A 20,186-nucleotide genomic window follows, 5' to 3' on the forward strand; every position below is an offset into this window, starting at 1 on the left:
CCCAACCCCAACAGACTTACCAGCTGGAGGCAGCTGTGTCACCTGCCTGTTTGGTCTATGGCTGAATCACTGAATCTTTTCCGAATTGATTTGGATACTTCAAATCAATTCGGAGCTTTTAATTGGTCTCCTGATTCAATTTGGATTCGGAGATTTGGTCCCCAAATCAGGCCGAATCTCCTCCGAATCGAATCAGCTACCAAAGCTTCACACAGTCCTAGTACACCTCCACACCATGCACACATTTACATCCCATACTTCACAATGTTTGGAAAGTACTTTGGGATACTACTTATTTAATAAAGATGGGACATTACTGCTACTACTGATATCATGAACACTGGCAATATTTGGTGCAAGGTTGGTTGCTTTCATTCTGAATTTTGGGAAGTGACACTTCCTTCCATATTTCCAGCATGTCTTATTGATGGATTAAGACCCTCCTGCACATCATAAATGCTGTTCCTCTAAGCATCTCTGCCCATCAATCCAGGTTTTATCCTGGCACCCATTATTGTAATATCCAAGTTAAAATCAAACCATAAAAGCCAGTGGCAGAAATCTTTTCCTCAGTTTTTATTAAGCTAGTGGAAGCTGGCTGCTTTGGAGCTCCTGGCTTTTTCCCCCTGCACTCCAGTCTTGCAATACTGTTGGTTGGAAATATTAATGCATGAAAGGTTAAAAACAGAAAAAACAAAAAAAACCTCAAGAATTTTTTAAATTATTTGTCACCTGAACAAGAGCCCTAGTATGCTGAGTGCTGTACAGACATGCAAGAGGACAGGATCCCTGACCACTAGAAGTGGTTTTGTGTTCAACTGAAGCAAGGGTAAAAAAAAGTAAAATAATAATTAGCACCGACAATATAGTACTTTTATCAGTTTATGGAAGAGCATTAAGTCATCTTTAAACACTCTTCCAAGAGAAAAAAACTGGTCTTCAGCTTACAGAGAGGATAGCATGCAATACTGTGTGATACTAAGATCACCTGGCCAACCAAGGCAGGGCTTGGACTCCAATCCATTTTTTACACTATGGGGTGTAAGAGGCAGAGGTCAGTCTTTGCCAGCCAATCCTATCCTGGGCCAGTTCCCTTAACCTGCTCTATAGGCTGCTGTTTCACTCATTATATAAGTGCCACAATGGGTCAAAGTTTAACTACCTTTGCTTTGGGGTTGGCAAACCTGGGTTTGTTCTGGGAACCTATAGGCCAGCATTCTCAAAGCATAGTTAAGGTAAATCCACCTTATCTGTACTACTTGTGCAGCTGTGAGTGGCTAGGCCTGCTCTGAGCTTATGTCTCAAAACTGTTCATCTCCAAACATCCAGTAGAGGCATCGATGCCGAAAGCTGCTCTAACTTCTCTTGGTTACACTTGTTTTTCCATTAGGCCTACCCATAAAGGAATACATTTAGGGCACTGCTACTAAGGGTTTGTAGCTGGAGTAAGCTTTCAAAAATTTCTTCATTATCACAGGGGTTGTTCCAAGGATGCCTGAGAATTACCAATTCTTACTTTTTTGTTCTCTTTTAGGGCAATATACTGTGTTCTTTCTAGGATTCCAATTTAGTATCTCCAATCTCCATCCTCTCTAATACACCATCACAACTACAATAATCAGGAGCAAGTAGCTATGTCATTTGGCTTGCTAACACTCAAGCCAAGCTGCTGTGTGTTGCTTGTCACCCCTTTGGAAATGCTCGCTGAAGTCCACAACAGTGCCATGCACTATGTATTGGAAAATGTTGTGCACCTTGTAGGTTAGATTTTACACACCTGGACTCTACAACAATAAGGAGAAGTTAACAGGTTTAAGGAAATACAATAACTGGAACAAGAAACTGGGCTTTGCTGCTGGATAACTTCTGTATAGGTCATCCTATTACTACTATTTCCATTTGATAGGACAAGTTGGTGTGTCTCAGTGATACAGCAGCTAAAAAGGAGGCAACATGCAGCTGCTTCAAACTGGAAACATCCCTCCTGAGACTCAGAAGTCAAAGTTTCCTCCCTGTTCATCTGTTACACCACGAGGTTGGTAATCTGCTTCTGGCCTATATCAGTAGCTAAGTTCCTAGCACACTGTCCTGGCCAGTGTATAGAGTGAAGTCAAGGATCTGCCCACTTCCTATCCACTTATTCCAAGAAGGGAATAAGCAAATGTACAGCATCTATATCCATTGTCAAGCCCAGACTCAGCTTATGGGTAACCAGCACTGAGATACAAATTGGGTCTATTCCCAATATGCACATATTGTTCCAGGCAAAATCTAGCCCTATAGGTCTAAAACAGGGGTAGGCAACCCCCAGCACATGCGCCAGTGTGGCACATGAAGGCATTTTGCTTGCCATGCATGCTGCCTAGGGGCAGATGGTGGGGAAGGGGCTGGGGTTGTGCTGCCTCGTAGCTCCCCCATCACCTGCCCCTGGCACGCCAACATCCTATAAGTCAAGGTTGTGGGTGTTTTTGGCACTCTGCCCAAAAATATTGCCGATCCCGGTCTAAAACATCTCATCCATATTAGGGGTTCTTCTGAAGGCTGCATGCTTTAGAAGGCAGCGTCTTTCCAAAGGTTCCTACAGACCAATAACTCTTAAAGGGTCACCTTATATCTGAGATCACAGAAAACTCCAGAAATTAACAGCAATACAATTCATCCTCCATACGTCATAGTGCCTATGCAGATGAAACTAGCACAGAGGCGACAGGTGCAGAGCAGGCTTCCTTGTACCTTTTGCCCGCATACCTGAATCTTGGATAGCAAATGAAAGCAATAGACCCTTAAAGAACCGCTCTTAACAACAGCTTGCATACACTGAACTCTCAATGCACTTCAGCTCATACTGTTCGAGGATTAGTTTCCAGACTTCCATGCACCAGCCTCAGCCTCTTTGCAGATGAGTCGAGCAGTTGTTAAAGCAAAACCATGCAAGGGTCACTATGATGTGGATTAAGGTTTAAGGCAATTCATTAGCCTTCACCATAATTTATTGACCTTACCTTTTTAGCACTCTGTAACAGAAGAACATGCTATAAAACTGGTACCATTATCAATATTCAGCAGGGCTTTTCTCGTTCAAATGCAGTGTGTAGATAAGCCAGCCTATGATCAAATTATTTTTTACCTGCCTATATATTCTTCTGGAAAAAGCACAGACTTTTCAAGTGACGGGACATTTCCACTCTCAATACATCAGCACTCAAATTAATATCTGTAATACATTGGCAAGTTTGATCCCTGCCTGCCTGTTGCTGCAATGCTGGTATTCCTCTGCTGATATTCAACCACTCCATAGGATACTGTAAGTACCTCATTTGAATATGGGTGGAGGGATTACTTGTTTGATTGTGCACAGGAAGATATGCCAAAAATGTGCGAGAAGCAGCTACTTTACCGGCCACCACATACTAACACAGGTTTCTTCAGCACAGTCTGCCTACTCGGACTATTATTCTGCTAATTACGTTAGAGCTTTCACATTGACTAATGCTCACACAGCAGAGCTACCTACAAAGGTCAGGAAAATGCACAACCCGTGAACGACTCCACAGCATGAGCTGATGTCTCCAAACTCAATGCTGAGCTGGATTCATTTAAGAGCAAAAAAGCAAAGTGGGGGGAACCATTTCCTGCAAAATGCGCAAGGCACCAGGATAATTCTGAATGCTGACGAGACGTACTTCTTCCAAAGCAGCCACATTTTAACCCACCCCACGTGGTATGAAGTCCCAGCTACTTTTCAGAAAGCATGCGTCTTTTGAGGTGTCAGCATGCCAGTAGACAGGCTCAAATTAACTGTTCCTTTCTGAGGCCAACACAACATTTTACAAGAGCACCTTGACCTTTGAAATGCACCTCACTGCTTAGTCTGCAACAGCCTCGGTTTGAAGATTTTGGAGCAATGTGGCAAGACCGATCTGTTTTCCCATGGGAGCTAGCAGCATATGATAGCGGAAACATGATTTGGAGAAGACTGAAGGGGAAGAAAAGGCAGAAGCTGAGGAAGACAGGTGCATGAAAGGGGCAAACAAAAATCTTTGATGGATTATTTAACTCCCTCATAGTCCTTTCATTTTTGTAATAAGAAATTGTGCATTAAGCATTCATTTGTATAACCAGACCATTTTGATAATACAGCAAGCCAGGATGTGTTCAATTTGTACTCAGATCTTTTTCTTACAATCTGTACTCAGATTGTTCTTTTCTACATTATAAATGATGTCAAAAATCATTCTTTACCCTGTCTCAAAAATGGCACACAAAATACACCTCATGAGAAGTTGAAACTACTGATTATTAGTCACTCATGGATTAGTCATCATTAGCCTTGGTGAATAAATAAACCAGATTTTACTGTATTTGAAATTATTAACAGCATCTAAGTAAAGAGGAGGGCTGATCTTGTGGTTAAGAAACTAGACCAAGATTCACAAGATGGAGGCTCAATTTCCACCTCTGTCATTGTTGTCCACCTAGACAATGGGAGCACTAAATCCCGATTTTTTCCAGGCTTCACCCGACTTATCCATTTGAAGATTCAGGCTTCTAGATAAAGGACTGTCATTTACTATGTATTGGTAACCAGTTTAGCCCTAATGAGCATTCAAAGCCTGTAGCTGCTATTATAACAGAAGGCATATATCACAAAACAACATCAACAAAAGCTCTGAAGATTGAAGATAACACAGTAACCTGGGAAGCAGGCATTATTGAGGACACTGACCCCTGTTACATTTCTCCAACAGTTTCCGCTGTTTATGGACTTCTGATGTCAGAACAGCTTTTTCTTCCTTTACTTTATTTACCTGAAAAGATGCAAACAGATACAGTCACTGATGGTATTAAATTTATAATGCATCTTAACAACCGTGAACCGTGTTCTTTCGATAGTGGTGTTCTGATAGGGACATAAGGGATCTTTACCTCACTTCTATATGCTGCCCCAGCTCAGATCAAATTGTTCTAAACCCATGGACTGGATCCAGACTGCAAAGAAGGTAGGTCCAGGCCAGCACAGTACAGGGGATTGGATGGCAGGCAGCTGCTCCATGCTGCCCATCTCCTCCACAGAGCCGACTCTGCAGCCCTCCCTCCTGCCTACACTTAGCTTTGTTGCAGAGGGGCCGGGAACTGGCAACAAGGGTAAGTGCAAGGGTCTTGGGTGCTCCAGGAGACAGAAATCTGCAGCCTGCAGCAGCGGTGGATCACAAACTCTGGCCTAAGGCAGCAAAGGTTGCCAACCCCTGGTATAAATTGATATGCAGTGTTACTAGGAAGCCAAATGGTTTATTTGAGTAAAATATTTCTACACCCAGGTATTCATGTGCTTTTGCCACACATTATTCTTTCTCTCTTGGGGGAGACATTGGGGGATTCCACTGCCCATCGTTATGACCCATATCAATTATGGCTACAAACACATCTTTGAGGTCTGAACCTGGAAGAGTCCAGGGCAGCTAGCTAATGCTCTCGAATGACTGAGCTAGGCTGCCAGTTAGCAGGGGAGGGGGTTGGTTTCTGTTTAATGTCTAAGAGTTGTCAGCTGTGTCATGCTCTACGTTAAGTGGAGCACAGACAGGAAGTTGGGATTTACATCAGTACCTGGCTTACCCCATTTTTCAAGCTGGAATAAACTTCACTGGTTCAAAAAGCCACTTTACCTGCTTAATAATCATTGTGGGTAACTCCAAATGGTTCAAATTAGGGCATACCCAGGGAAGTACCACCATTTGGCTTCACCGATGGCGAAACCAACAATTCTCAAGCATTAGTCTACAAACATGAATCCTCTCCAGGGCATCCAAAGAGAACCAACTTCTCTCCGGAGTGGAGAGGGTTTACTATGGTCCCTGAAAGGACCAGACTCTTACAACACAGTTACCTGTGATAGCAGGTCCCAGGTCTTAAGTGGTTCACAGCATGAAAAGGTTGGCAAACCTTTGGTTTACAAAGTATGTGCTTAACTCCACCACTGTCTGTTTTTAACCAAGACGATACAGGTAGTATGGAACATGCTAATGCAGTCTCGCCTTCCATGCTACAATACATACTTCTTCAATTACTTCTACAAGTTTGCATCTCAGGTTTTCCAGCTCAATGGCTAAGGTCTTCTTTTCTTCATGACCAGACATAATTTGATCTCGCAGCTCTACATTTTCAGGAGGAAAAGAAATATTTTTCATCTTAACTTACAACAACAGCAGCAGCACAATCCTACAAGGATATAATCGAATGTGAAACACACTGGCTACACAGACGAAACAACAATTGTAGTCAAGGTTCCTAAATTATTGAGAATGCAGTAGTTAGGTGTCATATAGCAGACCTACTACACGGCTACGGTTTCAGATTTATTCTATCAAGGTGACCTCCCTCATCCAATCCTTTTGTCTTTACTTTATTCGCATTTTACTGAACTCATTTCCTGCAAGGCTCTTGTGGGCCCAGTCCTGCCAGATACTGAGCTCTTAGCCCTTTCTCAGGAATTGTTCACATCCCCCAGGATCCAGAACCATGGCAGCAGGAAAACACTTTTAATGGTTTGCCTTTAAAACAAATTAAAGCACTTTAATTCCTTTTGGGTCATACAACAGATATATACAAACAACAGGCAATTAATGCTTTGGAAGATTTCAATGAAAAAAAAACCCAGAAGAGCTACCAACTTATGTCCCTGGTGACATTATTTGAACTGAGTCACAATATAACCTTTACCAATACAAGAGCTCATTCTAGTAATTTCCCCTCAATTTTTGTTTCTTAATCATCAAAATATGAAGTAAAGTAATTCAGAATGGAATAAATATATTTGATTCCAGTTACTTATAAATGGGAAAGCAGTTTCCATACACAATGGAAGAACATCAAAGTTTAGGTAAACATAATTGCTTAGCGTTTTCTAAAAAAAGGCAAAAATAGGGAATTATTAGTACGCACCGGTTTTTATTGACCCCTCTCACTCACTCACCTGCCTTCATTTTTTGATCCCCATTAAAGTTTCTTGAATTCACCAGTATTTGCTTCCAAAACTGTTCCTGGGCAACTGCAGACTGCAGGCATTAGATATCCTGGATATATATACACACACATACACACACACACACACACATATATATACACACACCCCTATACTTATACACATACACACACACACTGGATATTGCATATTCAGAATAGTGAATAACATTGTTTAAAGTCTCTAGAAATGTTGGGTTTTTCAAACTTTTCTTAGTTCATATACTGTCCTCAACTTTACTCTCCCTGAAAATTTCAGCACATAAAGACGACAAACAAATGAAAACTTATGTCTGATGTCAGACTATTTCAGGCTATTGAGGCTTATCAGCACAAACCTGCTTCCGAATAAAATTAACAGATAATTGGTTGCTGATGTTACGAGGACCAGGACTAAGTCCAGCCCACTAGTATATATGTGCAACGCAAAGGTGAGAGGCAATTTCTGCACCTGGGTAGGTGTGTACATTTGCCACACGTTGTTCTTTCTCTCCTAAACACGGTTGTGCACATTTTGTTCCGTCTTGTGCTGGTTTCAGTTTTCTCTAATTTTGGGCTGGGGACAGAAATCCCACCCCATCCTCAGCTGCCTGCCTGGGGGGGTGGAAAAGCTCCACAGTAGGGGCATCCCACCCTCCAACCCCGGCTGGGGGAGCGAGTGCATTCTCCCTCGCTCCGCCAGCACGGTGAGAGCGCACTCCCTCAGCAAGGTCTGCCCAGCACAAAGGGAAAGCACTCACTGGGGGGCTTTCTGCCCCCCGCAACTTGAGCCAGCCACTTTTTACCCACTCCTTGCCCAGCCATCCACTTCTGAGGGCTAGGGCAAGGGGGCAGGGTGTGGGAACGCACTGCTCCCCCCCAACCAAGGTCTGCCTGGTGCATGGGGGGAAAGCTCCCACAGAGGTGCTTCTTGCCCTCCCCCTCCCCCAGCTTGATCTGGGCTGGGATTGCCCTAGCCCCATTCCTTCCCCAGCCATCTGCCTCTGACCAGACAGCTGGAGGGGGTGGGGGTGGGGCTGGGGCAATCCCAGCCTGGCTTGAGCTGCGAGAAGGTGAAAAGCCCCCCACCAGTGGGTGCTTTCCCCCATCACACTTGGCAGACCCCAGCTGGGGGGAAGGCGGGATGCACCCCCAACCCTGCAACCTGCCCCCCTACCTCTCAGAGGCAGACAGCTGGGGAAAGGGCAGGGGTAGGGTGATCCCAGCCCAGGTCTGAGTTAGAAACAGGTGAGAAGACCCCCAGTGGGAGCTTTCCCCCCAAACCTGCAGACCCCAGCTGCCAACAGGCCTGGGCTGCCTCTGAGCTGGGTTCAGCAGCCTTAGGCAGCTTCGCCATGGGGTGGGGGGGGGTGCAGTGGCCTGGGCCAGAGCAGGCTTCTGCTCGTCTTGGCCATCCAAACACCGAACATCAGTTCAGTTTGTTATCAGTTCATTCTACTCAGCTTAGAAAAAACCGCAATCAAAAATATGAAAAAAAAAATCGATTTTGCCTCAGGTTTTTTGAAGCTCCGTGCTTAGCCTTAAAAAAAATACAATCAGTGTGACATCTACTCAGTTAAAAAAACAAAACCTGAGTGTCAAATGCAGTTGAAGGTACTAAGTGTCAGACTCCCCCCACTCCCATCCTCACCCCAATAACAACTGTGGCTTCACAATCACACATTCACTCTCCTTCCACGGAAAACCCTGAAACCAGCTATGCACAAGGCGCCACGACATGCAGCATCCCCCTCTCAAGTAATCAGAACTGTTGGGGAGATGACATCTTTTATTAGACCAACTAGACAGTTGCAAAAAAAATTCTTTATTTGCAAGCTTTCAGGCACACGCACCCTTCCTCAGACATAAAAGAGCGCAATGACTGTAAAATTTCTCCTAGGTGGAAATGAAAATCCATATTTCTCAGGAGAGCTGAAAGCCCTCCCTCCCCCTTCAACTCTCTTTCTGTCATAGTAATACTACACATTACTAGAAACAGGGAATGAAAGTGTGTTAGTAGTGTTCCTTTAATAAAAGAATAAGATGAGGGCATCTATGAAGAATCTCAAACCTTATACACATTCTCCAGGACAAAAAAAAAGCCTCTCTTAAGAGGCCCCTACCTGTCCTCCACACACAGCAACCTAATTAATGGTGGAGATATTAAAGTAGTTTCTAAGGGCACGCCTCAAGTAGGAGCCCCTTTGGAGATATAAAAATGCACATAGGAGCTTTCACCTTGAGCAAAACACTAAAGGCCAATTTTACCGATACTTGTGTACACTCTCATCCGTGCAGGCATCCCAAGATGTGTCCCCTTTGAATTCTCCCTGTAGGTGCCTAGACATGCAGTTTGCTGGAGGCTGGGGCCATTTTTTGCAGGTTGCCCTCAGGAGCTAATTATCATCGTTCTGCTTAAAAATTCCACCTTCCCTGTAAGCAATGGTATGGTAGATCCTCTCCCACTGCAGCAAATATTACAACTAAGATACTCAGCAATCTCCACTCCAGGATCACAAAGTGTTAACCAAATAATTAAATAAATAAGTCTGCGCATGTGAATGGGGGGAGGGTTGTAGAAGGGGCATCCGAGGCCTGTGGAGGTTGCACCTTGCACAAGCGAGGGGCAAAGCATCATGCAGAACTCAGGACTAGCTTCTGTAAAACAGATCACATTTCCTTCTCTCATGAATTCTTCAACAGCCACAGGAGACAAGCTCCCAATATGTGCATGCTTAGTTGAACCTTCTGTGATATGGTTTCTTCTCTTCCATCTATCCTCAGCTTCCACACCTTCCCAGGACCCAATGAGACTCTTCTCTGATCTCCAAGCAGACCCCTCTCCCTCTCTGCACAATCTCCAGCTGGATCCAGGGCATCTTGCTCTGTGGCAAAGTACCAGGCATGCCTGAGTTTCAACTTCAGGTGACAACCAGTGTTGAGCAAAGCACTCTCTCAAATACTGACTCCATTTTCTCATCGCTAGAATGGGGGCAATTATACTTTCTTAATACTCAGAGGTGTTATGCTGATTAATTTGATAACTGTTTGTACCGCGCTTTAAAAGCAGACAGTCTGATTTTTACACCCACCCTCTTTTTCCTGGCATAGATTTTAAACTGTGGCCACAACAATTTAAACTCAGAGTAATTGTTAAGGCTGGATACAGGCTAGAGACAGACATTACACATAAATTGGTTTAAGTGATCAGAAACTGGTTTGAATCTGTAACAGAACAGATGTTCAGTGCACATAAACCAGTTTGAGATAAACCTGGTTGAATATAGTATCAAACTTAACTGATTTGGCTCCAACCAGTTTATGCAACGTCTGTCCCAGACCCCTTGCTGGTTTAAGTTAAACCAGACTCCCCCAGCATCCCAGCATACTCTCTGGGCTAGGTGGGGCTCTCTGCTCTACAGCAGAGCTGGCCCCTCCCCTCTGCTCCCTGGCTGCAGCTCAGGCAGAGACTGTAGGCATCTGCCTGGCTTCCTCCTGCTCCCCCTCATCCCCTCACCACTCCATGCTAAGCAGGGACCCCCCTTTTCCTCTGCCTTACATAGACACACAGCATTAGCTAGCAGACCACACACTGGCTATGGCCCGTGGCAGACAGGACAAAGGCAGATTCATCAGGTAGCAGGTAATGTCCCTCTGTTGTCTTCTCAATGGGGTGATAAACACTGAGTTAGGTGTGTTAAACAGTGTGTTATTAATTCCCTGCTGGGCTGGTCAGGAGGTGGGGAACCCCTCCCTAATTAGAGCATCCTGCTGGAGCCTGGCCACACCCACCACAGTTCAGCACTTCAGATGGGAAGGGAGGGATGCTCTAGTGCCCCCCCCCCCCCGGCTTCTAGCCTGAGCCACTTCAGGCATGTGCCTGCATTTCTGGGATGTCTGTGCAGTTACGAACTGATTCAGCCTAGCCAGGTTAGACTAACCTACAAAGACTGAATCAATTCATGCTCAGGTTTTTTGAATGCATGTCCCTAGCTTTAAAATTCAGGACCACTAACCCCCTGTTGTTACTGCTATAGCTATTATTGGAAAGAGGAAAGGCTCCTTAAAAAAAAAAAGAACCATTTTACCTATCCCTATCTTCTACTGATACTGTCTTAGACAATATAACACTATAATAAACAGGGCTATGATGACTTCGCTGCAGAATTAAGCTAGGGGGGAAGCACTTATTCATAAGGGGAAGGGGTAGAGCTCAGAAACATTATTAATAAAGTACAGCCTCTTTGGTATAAATATACTTTTTCTTCCCTTAGCTTTGCAGCTTACCCTAGTGCAAAAGTCCCTTTTTAACTTGTTTATTTTGGTAGTGTCCCATAGAAAGCTGAAGAGCTCATGGAGGTTTTCATGGCAGGAAATATGCAGAGGTACAATGTGGCTTGCTTCTATTTCCAAAACACCTAAACCTTTCTATGGGAGCATCTCTACCTTCAGTTAAATGACTGACATTTTACTGTTTTTCTAGACTGAGATAAGAGTTTCCTTAGGCCATGTACAGGCATTAGTTTTCTACTGGGAGAACCACTGCTCTCCTGATAGAAACCACTAGTGTGCAGATATTCATCAAGTTTATCCCACAAGAAAAAGGCCTCCTATGGCCCAGTCCTCGACTGGACTGGACTGGTTTGGGAGGGGGCTGGAGCAGCTGCTCATCCTCACACCTTCCCCAAGTCAGGATCCCAGCCAGTAGAAGCAGCTGCAGGCAGAGCACCTGTACTGCTCCCTCTCCCAAGAAGAAATAAATGCCTGTTTTTAATAGATTTCATAGACATTAGGACTGGAAGGGACCTTGAAAGATCATCAAGTCCAGCCTCCTGCCCCAGGGGTAGGAAGTCACCTGGGGTCATAGGATCCCAGCAAGAAAAGCATCCAGGTTTCTCTTGAAGGTGTTCAAAGTAAGTGCTTGAACTACCTCCAATGGCAGGCTATTCCAGACCTTGGGGGCTCAGACAGTAAAGAAATTCTTCTTTATGTCCAGCCTGAAACGGTCTTGCAGGAGTTTATAACTGTTTGACCTCGTCATCCCTTGGGGCGCTCTGGTGAACAAACATTCCCCCAGATCCTGGTGAACACCCCTTATAAACGTACAGGTGGCCATCAGATCACCCCTGAGCCTGCGCTTTTTCAGCCGGAAGAGCCCCATGGCTCTTTGAGGCCTTCGTTAAGGTAGTAACCCTCGGCTCTCTCATACGAACATAGGACTCCACTCCTTGTTTGCGCTGTGACTTGTTTTCCCTTCCACATGTCTGGTAGGATGGCAATTCTCCTGCACAACGCAGCATGCTGCACAGAACAGCTCACCTTTTATCTGCTGCTGGCAGTGCAGCGAGTTGCACGAACCAGAGCTGCCTTCCGTTTCCGTGGACGGATCATCATCATCAATGTTGATTTCTTCAGTAATGATATCCGGCCCCAGTTTGGCCATATACAACATGCTGATTCTTTTTAGGGTCTTGTTTTCTTTGTTTAGCTGAAAAGGGACAAATGCACACAGTGATAATTTAAGGTTGAGAGGTTCAGGTAAGAAGGTAGCCAAAAATAAATAAATAAAAAGAAAGAATCAAAGCATACTGTTTCTTCTTCGTCATTAAAAGAAAATCTATCAAAACATGCAAAAAGCAAGACAAACACAGTAATATCACTTTAAAACACTGCTCCTAACATGACTGTCAAGCTTAAACTATAAGGTTTGCACCCTTGCTCCTTTAACAGAGTTTGGCTCAGACATTCTGGTTCACTTAAAAACATTTTTTTTTTGGAGTAGAAATCGAGCTATCTGGTACTTCTGGTTAATGAACATCCTATATAGGCACAAATCAAATCAAATCAAATCATCAGGCTTACTGTAATACTGTTTTTTGTTAAAACTTTATCAACTACTATCCTTTACCACAACAGTCTAACAATGTGAGAATCAGCTTCTGATCATTTTGATACTGATGATTTCTCAGATAGCAAGAATTAAAAAAAGAGATCACCTAGTACACATTAAGGGTCAAAACCACGATGCTTTTGTACCCACCTCCCTTCACCCAACGGTTTCCCCTCTGCAGCAAAATCTCTGCTCTGACAGCAATGAACACTGGATTTTCTATCAAGAGCATGCAGTATAACCTGAACAAATGCCCTAAAAGACTACATGTGAGAGGCAAGGGTTTCTTAAGGTGGTACCTTTTACTGGACCAACTATATAGCTATCATTGTAAGACATCTTTGCCCCTCACATAATTTCTGGTCCATCGGAGCTACAACATCACTCTTACACTATCCTAACGGACTATATACTGCTTCCCTGGATTAGAAAGGAAGACCTACAGTTACTGTACTGGGCAACCGACCCAGGCCAAGCTCTCCCTATAACAAGGGGAGATTTACTTGTGGAAAGAGCCCCTTCAAATACGTTCCTCTCCCAAAGAATGAAACTGAGGAAGTGAGAAAATACCTTGTGCAGTTTAGCCAGCATGTATTAACAAGCAAGTCAGATTCAGTAAATCTGGGACAGCACTACCCTTTTCGCTGCCTGTGTATGTCTCTATGCACATTACAGAAAGTATGGAAAGGGAGGGAAGTTACATAAATAAATTCATTTTCTTAGTTATGTGCTGATTGCCTATCTTATTAATTTTAATATCGTGTCATTATGCAAACAATTAAGTAAATACCTCTGGAAAGTACATTGCTAATGCATCTAAATTAAAGAGATTTCTTGTCGGTGTGATTTCTGCCACATCCAAAGATGTACTTTGGGCAGGGGGGAAAAAACAACAAAACAGCCAGCATTGCTAATGAAATTTGGTTCGAAATTGCTGTAATCCATTTTCTGATGAAGTGGCTTAGATGCATTTTGCACAACCAAAAATATATAACACGGAGATAAAAACATTCTTTAATAATAATGCACTTCTGATGAGATGGAATATAGAAAATTACACACTTGCTAAATTCATCAGACTAGATGCAATCAACTGAGCATTGGAGGTCACCTCTTGCCTGCCCTTGTTTTGCTTTCATAAACAATCACCTGAAATGTAATGCTTTGGGTGACTTTTTCATTTAATTCAGACACTGAAATGCTCACTATTCTTTTATGTCACATGTGGGATAGTTTCAAAGTTGTTTTCCATTTAACCCAAACACATACAAAACCAGATAGATAAAAAGTTACGCTGCATGAATTACTGTTCTAAAAACATAATTGAACAGACACTTCTTTAAAAAAAAAAAAAAAAAAAAAAAAAAGGAAAAATGGCAATTATATTTTAGAGGTTCACATATTACATTTTTTAACTCCCTCAAAACTACCACTTACACTTCAACAGAAGGCAAACAGGAATCTATTATGCTTACCAGGTGATTTATCCCCTGATTTTATTCTTTCAACATAAAAAAAAAAAATCAGAATAAGCTCAAAAGCAGTCATTCTTCTCACCTTAGTAGCCAAAGCCTCCGCACTTTCACGACATGTCTTCTCAATTTCAAGATGGTTCTGAATACAATTTACTTCCTCAATAACCATGTGAGAAACTAAGTGATAGGGAAAAAATCCACACACATTTAGTTCTTACAGAGATTAAAAATTAGTCAGCCTTTTTCTGTACTTGACACACTCATCCCATGATTATGAATACTTACATTTAGTCAGCTTTTTTGAGAATAAGCATTCCAAGCTCATGAAAGCCGAGATGAAAAGAATACACCGGAAAGGTTACGAAAACAGATTGAGAGTATCGGGATTGTTGCTCAGAAGGTCTTTCTATTAACCATTCTGGCATTGTTGTAATTGGAGAGGTTGCTGGTGACTAAAGGCAAGTCCTAAATGGGCAGACTTTAAAGGCCAGAAAGGACCATTTTGATCACAACCTTCACCCAGACTGCACATCATCATTTTTTACTTGTACTGCAGCAGTCCCAGAAGAGCCCCAGTCCTGGATTGGGACCTTTACAGTCTGCCCCTGAGTTTGTAAAACACATTTCCACCGTATCTCTCTGTTTCCATACACACTTTGCACTTTTCATAAAAGTCTGTGGACTGAATATTTTCCCTGTTTTATATTAGGCAAAAGGTTTAACTACAAAAAAACCCAACCCATGAGTGAAAGGATTTTTAGCCAGCAACTAATCAAGTTTTCTTCCTGTTAGGAAGCAAATTCTAACCACACAGTCCACATGCAGACACCACAGCATGGCACAAGTTTGAAATTTCACGTGGACCCAAATGCCATGAAACTGAGAAATATTCAAGTTCCAACATCAAGACTACTTTGGATATGTTGTATGGGGATTATAGTCACTTTTTGACTCTCTCATTTAAGGTCAATTTTTATAGATATCATTGCTACTAAATGCACACTGTAACATTAAAATCTGCAAGACAGGCATGCCTAGTTCTTGTTGCTGTGCAAACCTGAAGTTTGTCCGGTCAAAAAAAAAGTCACAAAATGCTGACCTGAGCAATGCAACGACACAGATCTCTGTGTTTTAATTATTCATGGTTGAGTTCTTTCTGCCTGGCTCTGTACTGACTGAAAGCAAAGACTTTGCGAGCTGCATGCCCAGTCCTACAAAGTGATAGAGGCAGAGGGACCTCCCCGACCCCTCGAGCCACAGGCATGCCTTTGTGGGACTAAGACTGGAATCAGACATGAGCAAGTGTAATGACATATCTGGGAAGTTATCTGTGGTAGTACTTCCGTCTTGGAAATAACCTGCCAATCTTAGGCACATATATTGTGCTCGTTATTACAAAACCTGAACATTTCACAATGTCCAATTGTATTTCGCTTTATGACACCCCACAAAAATAAGGAAGTGCAATTATTCCCATTTTTACAGAAGGGGAACTGAGACACAAGTAGATTAAAGGGGTGGAAAAGATTTTCACAAAGCAGGTTTTGCAACTGGGCACCTAACTGCCCTTGAAAATCTTTAAGTGATTTACCCAAAGCCAAATAAAACATCTGAGCCATAGCAGTCCCTGAACCCGATGTTTCCGGTGCAGTACTCTAACCACTGCACCATTCTCGCTCTAAGGGCCACATCTCACTCTCACTCATTCCAGCTCCTACCTTAGGCCTAGTTCTGCAACTGGCTTCACACTACTGGATTTCTTTTCTGCAGGAGCTAACTGAAGAATGAGGCCATTCATGTGTAAATAGGACTACTCCCAGACTAAAATACTCTGCAACATCAGCCAGGATGACAGACTCGAGTCTGAAAAGAATCCTTTATATCTATTTCAAGACAACAGATTTGAAACCTAACAATTTCAGACATAAAGAAAAGAAAGATTCTCTCACTGCCTCCTCTAAAAGTTTGAAAAATGTGACCAAAAATAAATAATCAATTCTTCATAAAGCAGTTTTATAACTGAAATAAAATAATTGAGGACTTATAGAATTATTACTCTGAGGCTGGGAACAGACGTTTCATTTGCCCCTAAAGAAGTTGTGCCGTGTTTGTCCTGGAACAAAAGTATCCTGGGATTGGCGCATACAGACATTGCTCTTCCGATCAGGCTTTAATGAATGCCTGAATACAGAGCCACTTTTCTGTCATTGATTCAGCAGTGCAATCTCGGGAAAACTGCTCAAATGTACTTTGCGGTGTCCTGAGATAAACTGCTAATACTTCTTATCCTGTGAACCTTTTCTGGATTTATCTTGGGAGAAGGGGCACGGATATCTGAACAACTGGACTTTGTCCTGGGATAAAATGATTTATCCCAGGACAATCATAGCATCTGTTCGTAACCTGAGGGACAGCAAATGAGATTAGTTTAGTAGTCTAGAAAAAATGGTGGCTGCTAAAAAATCTGAGCATTGCTTTGCAAATGCACATAATACTACTATAGAAAATGCAGTTTTGAAGTCCACAATAATTGGATGCCAAATCCTGCCTCTGGACAAGTCCTATGTTGTGAAAGCTGGGGAAGGGATTTTTTATAGTGACAGGGTGTTTACTTCAATGTTCTCTGATGCAAGGAGCACTATATGCAGGATTAACCTTCAGGTATAAGGCAGAGCATCCTTTAGGTTGCTGTAAATTATGTTGCTGTTTATGGCCCCCCAAATCCCAAATCCACTGGAAACTGGCAAAACATTGTTGAGTCTTGGTACACAGCGTCTATCTTTTGGTGAAGTCTTCAGAACTGTAAGCTAATGCGAACCCTCCTTGGCTACTATTATGTGGCACCAGAGAATTTGACTAAATACATTTGAAAGAGAAAAGCTTAAGAAAGTGTCTATTATATGTATGTAAAAAAAACCCCAAACAAACCCATGAACTCAGAAATTGAGAATGCATCTGCATCATTAAATTGCATCTCAAACAGGAGTTTCAGAGAAAGTAAGATTATTCCCATTTTACAGATGGGACCTAAAATCCTGAGTGCAAAGCTAGTTAAAGTTAGAAAACAAGGACTGGGCTCAGATAATACAAACTAAGGATTACTCTTGGTTCATTTAAGCTTAATTAACCTGCAATTATGATTAACTCGGGGGAAAAAAATTCTCTCCAAATTAAATGCAAAAATATATTACTTCCTAAGTCTGTCCAAAGTTCTTATTATGTCAAAATTAAAATTCATAAAGCAGCACTAAGTGGCCAGAAACATCTCTAACCTTGACGTTTTTTTTCAGGGGTAATAATAATCTGCAGCAAATGCAGGCCAACCAAAAACCACTTAACTAATTAGTAGTTGCAGTCACCGAGAAAACATGAATCAACACTGTTATTACAAGTGGCACATTTGAGTGGCATCTAATTATGACTTGATGAGCACGATACTTGCATTATCAACATTACTACTGCATCCCATCAGGGACTAAAAGCCGCTGATGGCATTGACTGCGAGAAACTCCCACTCAATGGTACTGCAGCACCCAACAATCTCCTTGGCAGGGGCACCCTCACTAAATGACACGTTAAGCGTAATTACTGGTAGACATTGTAAATAAACAGGATTGGAAGTGAAAATTGTACCAAGTGCATAAGACACAATCTGACACATTGGAAGTGGCAGCCTTAATTGAGAGTTTCTTTGACTGCTCAAGATCATTTCAACTGCATTTCTCAGAGGACAGTGATTATAACTGTGGAGACAGACGGCATAATGGTATCAGCACTGCTGACAGAGCAGTGAATTAAATTGTATCTGCTGTTGTGTGAAAGCCTTGATGAGAGGTACAGATCCTTAGTGGTCTTATCATTATAACACAATGGTCATGTTGTCATCAACCTTGCTGGCTCCAATTGAAAAGAAATGATTGTGTGTTGAAGCTTTCCCCCCCACTACCACCTTCTATCTCTTGTGCTGAATAGAACCAATTTTCAGAGAGCTATGAAATCACGCAATAGGGCCTAAAATGCAGCTGCTTGGCATACAAACGGGGCCCCATTAAACTGGAATCACACACAATATGTGTTTATGCCAGGAGAACAAATAGAAGCTGAGTACAGGCCAAGTTTATTCACAGACACAAAGCCGATGTAGCTCTTCATCAATATAATTGCCTTTTATATTGTCGTTTAAATAATGGGCTCTATTATTGCCTTAAAATCCTAATATTCCTGGCATTTTATCACTATGTTTACAAGGTATGTTCTTTAAAAATGTGAAAGGAAGATAAAGGAAACCTATAAAATTTTACAACATCAAATATTACTTTGAATTTTAAAGCCTTAACTACTTGACATTTTCTGCCACACTTTGGTATTCCTAGTATCATAACAAAAACAAACAGGCTACGTTTTTTTCCACAGGAATTAGACTTATGTAAGAATGTGCTGGCCTCATGGAGTGATTATATAAGCATATTTGAGAACCGAAAGGTTGCTATTTTCCAGAATTGCATTTATGAACAATCGCAAAAAAAACAAAAGGCGTGTAAATTCTCCATTAACTTAGTCGCACAAAAATACAGCGTGCAGTTTCCTCGTCCTGTATTACTGCTACTCATATTTCTAATGCTCTATCATGTAGCAGTAGCACAAACCAGACAGAACAGAGCCCTGTCCCATTGTAATCGTCTCTTCTGCGAAGCTATTCGACTAGGATACTTCCTCTCCCATTAGACACGCTTTGGTGCTTCTAGACACCATACAATGTCGATGAACTGCTACCGTAAAAGTGTAAAACTGGATATTGACATTTTTCACAGCAAAGAAAATACAACTTGTTCTAAAATTGCCAAGAGGCATCAGCTTGTACTACAAACCTTAAATGCCGTCTCTGTTTTTAGCAATCTGACTCCCTCCCTTTGAACAACTGGGCCAAATTCTACTTGGTTCACGTGGATATTATTTCAGTACAACTTAGCTTGGTTTTCCTAATGACACAGGACAGAATTTAGCCTGCTATGCCTTCATCTTTTCACACCTTAAATACAGTTCAACTGATTTCACCTATCTGGACTGCTCTGCCAGGATTCAACTTGCCAGGAGCTGGGACAGACCTTTCCAACAAGGCAAGGAAGGAAAAACAGGCACTGAACCTAAAGCCCAACATAGCCCCACAATACTAAAGGCCATACTAGTACTTAAAGTGTTAATATTCTCATTTGAACATCAACTTACTTTTCTGAAACTCCTCTAGTTTTTTGACTGCTTCATCACGCTCCTGTTTGACTTTATCACACTGTACAGGGAAAGAGAAAACAGAAGTTAAAATTAACCCGTGAACATGGTCCCGTAATTAAATAATCAGTACTATACACACACAAAACCATTGGGATGAACGGTAGTGGATTTAATATGCAAGGGTGTTTCACAGCACAGCTGAGAAAAATGCCTTGGAGTTCAAACTTCAAACAGTTTTGTTACTGTCCTTGAGATTGTTCATAAGCCAAACAGACATAGTTTGGAGTTAGTCTCTGAAGAGATACTAGCAAATCCTAGTATATATATTTTACAGTAATAAAAGCGTATATTTGGTGCATCAGCTATACAATGAAGTAATCTTATTTTGCAGAGTCCTGGGTTCCCATATCCATCATCATAGGATCTAGGGGCCAGAACCAACAAAAGACTTGCAGCCTACAGGTTAGGTGCTGCAATGCCTTATTTTTATATGCCTCACCTCTGAATGGAATTAAAAATACAGGGCTAAGCACCTTGGCTCCATATAAAATGTATGGGAAGGGTCCAAAGATCCAAAGAAACCACAAACTGAAGGA

At 42.2% G+C, this 20,186-nt stretch overlaps 1 protein-coding gene across 3 annotated transcripts in view; it reads right to left on the reverse strand.

Annotated features, from left to right (window-relative positions):
• Positions 1–20,186, reverse strand: part of SHTN1 (shootin 1) — a 98,728-nt gene that overhangs the window by 55,064 nt on the left and 23,478 nt on the right. For all 3 annotated transcript variants that reach the window (XM_019502896.1, XM_019502895.1, XM_019502897.1), the window contains 5 exons: positions 19,588–19,648; positions 14,444–14,538; positions 12,316–12,484; positions 6,054–6,151; positions 4,727–4,808 (listed from right to left, as the gene is read on the reverse strand). In XM_019502896.1, coding sequence (XP_019358441.1) covers positions 4,727–4,808; positions 6,054–6,151; positions 12,316–12,484; positions 14,444–14,530 — 436 coding nt within the window. In that variant the 5' untranslated portion in view covers positions 14,531–14,538; positions 19,588–19,648. The remainder of the gene's footprint in view (positions 1–4,726; positions 4,809–6,053; positions 6,152–12,315; positions 12,485–14,443; positions 14,539–19,587; positions 19,649–20,186) is intronic.

Source organism: Gavialis gangeticus, unplaced genomic scaffold (genome assembly GCF_001723915.1).
Source record: "Gavialis gangeticus isolate Ggan-Ray unplaced genomic scaffold, GavGan_comp1, whole genome shotgun sequence".
Lineage (NCBI taxonomy): Eukaryota > Metazoa > Chordata > Crocodylia > Gavialidae > Gavialis > Gavialis gangeticus.